The following is a 7,396-nucleotide window of genomic DNA, read 5'->3' on the forward strand; positions in this document are numbered from 1 at the left end:
GTCAGCTCCCTGCAGACCACTACAGCTCCACTCTGCTTCCCAGATGTTTGCAGGCTCCTATCTACAGACCTGCTCATCACGCAGGCTGAACACAAACAAACCTAAAAGGAGCCGAGAGTAGTGTGTGTGTGTGTGTGTGTGTGTGTGTCTGTGTGTGTGTGTGTGTGTGTGTGTGTGTGTGTGTGTGTGTGTGTGTGTGTGTGTGTGTGTGTGTGTGTGTGTGTGTGTGTGTGTGTGTGAGTGTGTGTGTGTGTGTGTGTGTGTGTGTGTGTGTGTGTGTGTGTTTGTGTGTTACACACACTAGTCCATACACGTGCACTTGTTGAATACATGATCTATTCCTGGTGGCCAAGGAAATGAGGGGAGTCGAAGCAAACCATTTGGATGCAGATCAGGAGTGACGTGTGTGTATGTGCGTGCATGCGTGCTTCAGTGTGTGTGTGTGTGTGTGTGTGTGTGTGTGTGTGTGTGTGTTTGTGTGTGTGTGCGTGTGCGTGCTTGGTGGTTGCTGATAAAGTGGGGGGATCAACACCAGACCACCTATTATAATGACAGGAAGCAGGAAGTACAACCCCTTCACAGTCACATGGCTGCCAGCTGTCTTGGCAGCAAAAGGAAGATAGAGAAGATAATAGGGTGTGTGTGTGCATGTGTGCGCGTGTGTGCGCGTGTGTGTGTGTGTGTGTGTGTGTGTGTGCGTGTGTGCGCGTGTGTGTGTGTGTGTGTGTGTGTGTGTGTGTGTGTGTGTGTGTGTGTGTGTGTGTGTGTGTGTGTGTGTGTTTGTGTGTGTGTTCTTGTACTTATTACCTACTAAGGACTGTCGTGAGTTGTGACCAACAGAGTCAGGACATTTTTCAAAGTGAGGACATTTTTGTGGTCCCCACTTTTTTTAAATGTCAACCAGTTGGTTTTGGAGGTTTGGTGTGAATGAAGTTTTAGTTAAGGTTAGGGTTAGGACTAGATCAGCACTGGTTATGGTTAAGGTATGGGTTGTGGCTTAGGCATAATACAGTTGCAAAAATAAATGGAAGTCAGTGAATAGTCCTCACTTAGAAAGGTGTGTGTGTGTGTGTGTGTGTGTGTGTGTGTGTGTGTGTGTGTGTGTGTGTGTGTGTGTGTGTGTGTGTGTGTGTGTGTGTGTGTGTGTGTTAGAAGGTCTTTCTGAATACAAATGTCCAGATTCGTAACTGGAGCAGACTTTTAAATGAATTTAATGGAAAAACTAAACATTTTCACCTCAAACCGCCACAGTTGGGTTCTGTTCCAGAGCGGGCTTCAAGCTCGGACCCGACCATATGGATGTGTTTAGTAGCTGTGGCTCGGCACACATCTGAACGCCCACTCGCAGAGACGCAAAAATGCACATTTTCACATGAATCTCACATTCTGTGTGTGTGCAAACTTTTCTAAAACTCACTCAGACACACACAAACACACATGAGCACACACACACACACACACACCTGGAAGCATACCTTTTGACTTGCATCTCTTTTTCCTCACATTAAGTCAAAATTGAGCTGATTTTGTATTTAGGAACACGATCTTCCTTCTTATAAAGTTCCAGACACAAAGTTCCAGATCTGTGAGTACTTTAAGAACACACATGTGTACACAGACATACACACACACACACACAGAGTCAGTGTTGGTCAGAAGACACAAACAACTCTGAGCTAACGCTGCTAAACACTTTAGCTTCTAATGTCCGCATTTCTGCGTTTGCTACGGTGGTCATATTAGATGTGGTTTCTCCGGTGATCCGATAATTGTTTTCTAACCGTTTCATGAACATTTCTGACCCTTACCCTCGGACTGGTTGGGGTTGGACGGCGTCTGCGTCTCCTTGCTGTAGGAGACAACCTCTTTGGGCAGGAAGTCCACTTGTGTGATCTTAGAGGCCCCCAGCCTCTGCATCCTTCGCCTGGATAAGAAAAGCACACTCACATTAGCATAGCATGGAGGAACGCTAAAAAGTCTCGTGAAGAAAGAATCAAAATAAGGCATGTTTCACATGTACTAGTTCATTGGTGTGTCAGAGTAAAAATACTAGAAAACTACAAAAGCATCAGAACAGAGCTATATTCAGCAGTGCTTGCATATCTGTTTTGGGTCTACTGATGTATTATTATAACTAGGGCTGCACAATATATTACAAATATATCGTAATCGCTATATCAGCATGCACAATATGCATATCGCAAAGAACAAATAAATATCGCAATGAATGGTCAGCTCAAATGTTTGCTACACATAATGCATTCTGTCCATCGAACGGAAGAATGATGCTTTTTTAACAAATCAAATAGAGCTCTTCACCCATTTGGTCAACTGGGTGGGTTCTCATAGGTTAGACGCCCGCCCCCGAGGCGGACGGCACTTCATTTAGATGTTAGCAAACACCTGAGTTAGCTTTGTTAGCTCTTTTTGCTGATTCTGCTTTTCCCGGGATCCACGGATTGCCTTTTCTTGTTCATTTTCTTTTTCCCTTTCCTCACATCTTTTGCTTTTCTCATTTTTTAGATTTTTAATTTTTTTTGTTTTTGATTATTTTTGTTCCTGAGTTAAGTTTTTATTTATCGCAAGTAATATCGTCATCGCAATATTAATCATTGTTATCGAATATCGCAGGTTTTCCTAATATCGTGCAGCCCTAATTATAACACATTTATCCAGATTAGTAAACACATCATCATGTTTGCATAAACGGATCTGTCTGCGCTCTAAACCAGAATGCCGTACCCAAGCTCTGAGTCCACCTGCAGCTGCAGCACAGACGGGTCTGTGTCCCACTGCAGCGTCCTGGTGCCAGGAGACAGAGAGCAGCCATGTTTACAGATATCACACAAACACTGGAGAGCGCTTTGATGAGTGAAGAAAGATTTGTTAACGCACAGACAAGTTTTCTAGAGTTCTGCTACAGCATAGAAACTCCCGCTGATCAGCATGCAGACTAATTCTGTCAAAAACAGAGAAGTGGTAGTGGAAACAATGTCACAAGGTTGCTTGGAGACATTGTTACTCCCACAAAGACCAGGTTACACATTTGAATAGAAAGAATAAAAAAGGAAAATCTTAACAAAACAGCTCTTCAGTTTGGGCCTCTGGCCAGACACCCAGAGCTTGCACTCGTATGTGCCAGTCCCCGTGCATTAGCAAACATATGAAGTACTTGACAGTATAATAAACATGTGCATGTGTGCCCTTAGTGCAGGAAACATGAGTAATCTAGGAATTTAATAAGCATTAAAAGTGCAGAACTTGATGTAGTTTGACCCAAACTGCGAGCCGTAGAAATCAAAGGGTTTCATGGTGAGTAGTGGGTTGAAACATAGCAGCTGTGAGGAGATAGTAGGGCTGCTCGATTATGGCAAAAATAATAATCACGATTATGGTGACTGAAATTGAGATCTCGATTATTTAGGACGATTTTTCAATTTATGTTGATTTTATTTGTTTTTATTCTGTCATAAAATTGCTCAGGGCACAATCAGGACAAAAATAAATAAGAAACAAGATGATCACTAAAATAACTCCTGATTCCCAGTATAAAAAGACCAATATACCTATAGCTCATAGTCTATGACCCAAGGGCTGTAGACCTTGGTTTAACTCATTTAAGTCTAACCAGTACAGACCCAAATACCAATACCTTGCAAATACTGACAGCAGGAATTATACAGTGGCATTTATAACAAATAAATGCAAATAAATTGATGTTCACAAAATGTTGCATAACATTTATTTAGTCGTGTCAAGGTGCTGTAGGAGAGTGCACTAGCACCGTGTCCTCAGGGAGATTAGTTATCAGCGTGAGGAACTTATTTCTACCTTATTTATAAACTATTTATTTACAAGTCCATCCGTTAATGTAATAATTGTCCCAACCACAGCTGCACCCCCCTCCCCCCAAACCGGTCTCACAGCAATCGGGGGAAGCTGCACGTGTGTTTAGCACGCCGCACGTGCACATTTAGCCATTTTTAGCGGCTCAGGAGTCCGCAGGTGCGGTGTGTGTGTCACTCACTCTGGTTAATCCAACAGGGAGCCGGCTCCGAGAGCTGTCTTTAGCGACTGACACATCACTACATCATTCCCTTTCCTAATGTCCTGATGAACAGTCCGGAGCGCAGGCGGATTGTTTAGCTAACCTGCAGGAAATGTCGACGACAGTTATCCAGAAAGTAGCTAAGGGTTACCAGAGATGTTTCTGAGGTGTTCGCTAGGTACTTTTAAGTTAAAAAGTCAAGAAGGGGGTCTGAAAAGCTGTTGGATATAGTGTAAAAGTCGCCAAGTTAGCAACACTGTGGGAGGAGCGCTTCATTTGCAACTCGGGGCAGCACGAGTGGGAGGTGCAAATAATCGGTTTGTTTTGTTTATATAATCGTTCAAAACTCAGATCGTAATCGTGATTAAAATTCGATTAATTGAGCTGCCCTAGGAGATAGCAGCTGCAGCTTGAGCTGGTAGAAGGTTAAACGTGTGTGTTGACAGGCTGGCTGTGTTACAGCAGCCAGATGACCTCCAAGGATCAGCTCACGCGAGCAGAGATGCTTCAACCTGGTATTATAGGAGACAGCGAGGCTTGAGAGGGAAGGGGAGACGGAGCTCTGCACTGCTTCGGCTTTACACACGCGGGTGGGAACGTTCCATGGTGGAGGAACGTCAGATTCAAAGGGAGCATCCGCTAAAATAAAGAATCAAAGCAAAAAGGTGGGCAGGGTTCCTGGGTTTGATGTGAAAGTGCTTACCTTGAGATCTGAGCTTGGGACTTGTTTTTAGAGAAACCTGACCTACGAAGGGACACACACACACATACACAGGCACAGATGGAGAAGCTGAAGAGGCCATGCCATCATCTCGGGTGGATTTGAGGGAATCATCTTTCATTCCAGGAAACATTCGCTAACTTACCGGTTTGTAAAATCCAATTGGTAAAAGCTAAGAAGTGATAAATAAGCTTCAGCCCCAATTCCACCCCTGGAAACAACAAACCACCGACAACCCCTGAAGGCAACACTCACACATTGACCTCACGTTAAAAAGCAAACGGAAGCTCTCGGTGACCACTCTTGTTCCAGAAGCATCCACACGAGCGTATTTGTAATCCCAACAGAAGTCCTGCCTTCTGAAGGCGCTTCCTCACACACACTTCTGCTGATCTAACTTCTCTCACAGTCAAACCTCTCAGCAGTGGTGGTGAGAATCAAGGTCATCAAAACACAAAACGTCGTGATAAATACGACACTAAAACCACAGCCATACACCCAGCCTTACCTGAACCTGTCGGGTCAAAATCAAGAGATAAGAAAAAAAAATGTGTCAAAAAGCTTGAAGGACTAAACGTTTACATGTAGTCTGTTATAGTCTAATATGTTTGTCTACGTTAGCATCTTCTCTACGAGCAGTTTAGAAAAGTAGAGTGAGAGGTTTACCTGCCTGCTGCTCCTCCATCCGCCGAGTCCTGACTCCCCGTCTCACTGGGCGTGCCCACAGACTTGGAAGGGGACACGGGAGTCGGGACTAGAAAATAAAATAAATAAAAAATGTCACCATCAAACCAGACTGATTTAAAATAGCAACAAAGTAGAGCTAAAGATGGAAAACAGGATTTGTTTTTTGTTTTAAACCCGTTATTAATAACTTCAGAGTAAGAGAAGACAACAACCTACTTTCAGGGGTTATTTCAGCCACTAGAGAGCAGCGGTCCCCCATCAGCTCAGTGAAATCTAAAATCGCTCCTGGATTCGTTTCTGTTCCCAGCACCAAACAAACAGTGGTGGTGACACTGGCTGGCTCGTACCTAACGGAGGTTCTGGTGAAATGCCAATGCTCTGCAGCAGGGCCTCGGTCTCCCTGCGCTTCCGATCCAAGTCCGAGTCCACGGGGGGCACTTCTGTTTTCTGCTGGCTGTCTGACTTCTCCAAAGACACAGAAAAGCATCAACTCAACAGAGCTTCATCACCGAGACTCTAAAGCTGCATTGTTTAGAAGAAGAAACAATATTTGTCCCTGCCAAAAACACGGATTATAGATCCTCGTGTCCTTACCTCCTTCTTCTTCCTCTCCTCCTCCCTTTTCTTCTTCTCCTCCCTGATTTGGGCGAGGCGCTGTTTCTTACGCTCAAGCTCTGCTTTTAGGTCACTTTTGTCCGACATGGTGAGCTTTAAATGGGTCTGTGAAGAGATGACACCACGGCCTCCTCTCTGAACTCCAGTGATCAGCAAACCCTCCTCAGAGACTTCACACAGACAAGAGAGGAGGTTAAAGGAGATGCTCACACTGAAGGTCACGTGTGTACAGCCAGATCACGTGTTCGTGTTTTTTTAAATATCAGAAATGATCCATAAATGTGTAAAGTGACGCTTCTTGAACAGATATTTTAATTAGAAGCATTTTCCACTCTGAGATCATTTAGCAACAGAACCAGAACAATGAAGGCTTTATTTTGCTGTCATAACACAACAGAGTCGTTTCATTTAGTTAGCAGGTAACTACCAGGTTAGCTAGCAGCAGCTGCGACAGGATCCTCCACACAGGAATTAGCTAAGCTAAGCGTTTCAGAGTGGGAGAATTAAGCTGACATGAACGGATAAATGAGGTGTTTTACTGTTTTACTCGTACCTTGTCCACTTGTGGTGCTAATGACGTGCCACCGCTGAAGATGCTGTCTCACGGCTGTCTAGACGCAGCCTTGCATCAGTGGATGACGAACAACGTCTTCAGCTTTGTTTGCTCACTGACTTCCCGGGTTAAATCGGGTCCTTTCGGCCACCCAGCTGCAAAAAGAGGAAGGATGAGGCAGGTGCAAGACCAGCCGGCAGACTCATCCTTCAGGGAGAGCAAGAGGTGGATGTTGAGAAGCAGCAGGAGGAGGAGAGGAAATCCCTCCTCTTCTTTAGGACCGTTCTGGATGCGCTGTCATCACAACGGCGCCCTCTGGAGGTCAGCCGGTGAAACGGTGGGGGGCTTTTATTCATTTGCGATGACAAATGGCGTCATTTGGAATCGTAGGATAGAAGAGCTCTATTATGATTGGCTATTTCATTTAGCAGCAAACGGTCTTCCCTACAGCGTGAAGACTGCACTTCCACCAGCAGAACAGCTGTTTTCTGGAGTTTTGCAAAGAAAATGAGAATGTAGCCCTATAATAACCATTCTGTCCGGTTTTGCAAAGTAGTTTTTTTCTGTTTGTTTAATTTTGTTGTCGTCCCTTAACCGCCTTAACCCATTAAAGTAAAGACATAAAATACCCTAAATAAAATAATCCCAATGCCCGAGGCTCGGGGGATGCCAGAGATTTTGGGCCCCATGAAAAAAATATCAAGTTGGGCCCCCTGGGGGCTCGCTTGTCCATAGCTGGAGCTGGGGTTCCACCCTCCCAGATTCGAAGGGA

The 7,396-nt window shown here is 44.6% G+C and overlaps 1 protein-coding gene across 7 annotated transcripts in view; it reads right to left on the minus strand.

Annotated features, from left to right (window-relative positions):
• Window positions 1-6,765, minus strand: part of LOC107383294 (cytoplasmic dynein 1 intermediate chain 1) — a 109,268-nt gene extending 102,503 nt beyond the window's left edge. For 2 of the 7 annotated variants that reach the window (XM_054745055.2, XM_054745051.2), the window contains exons 1-7: window positions 6,625-6,765; window positions 6,051-6,241; window positions 5,804-5,921; window positions 5,436-5,523; window positions 4,752-4,793; window positions 2,743-2,802; window positions 1,809-1,924 (exon numbers count right to left, since the gene is read on the minus strand). In XM_054745055.2, coding sequence (XP_054601030.1) covers window positions 1,809-1,924; window positions 2,743-2,802; window positions 4,752-4,793; window positions 5,436-5,523; window positions 5,804-5,921; window positions 6,051-6,158 — 532 coding nt within the window. In that variant the 5' untranslated portion in view covers window positions 6,159-6,241; window positions 6,625-6,765. The remainder of the gene's footprint in view (window positions 1-1,808; window positions 1,925-2,742; window positions 2,803-4,751; window positions 4,794-5,435; window positions 5,524-5,803; window positions 5,922-6,050; window positions 6,242-6,624) is intronic. The other 5 variants (XM_054745057.2, XM_054745063.2, XM_054745061.2 and 2 more) reach the window with 5 other exon arrangements.
• Window positions 6,766-7,396: the final 631 nt, after the last annotated feature.

This window comes from Nothobranchius furzeri, chromosome 11 (assembly GCF_043380555.1).
Source record: "Nothobranchius furzeri strain GRZ-AD chromosome 11, NfurGRZ-RIMD1, whole genome shotgun sequence".
Lineage (NCBI taxonomy): Eukaryota > Metazoa > Chordata > Actinopteri > Cyprinodontiformes > Nothobranchiidae > Nothobranchius > Nothobranchius furzeri.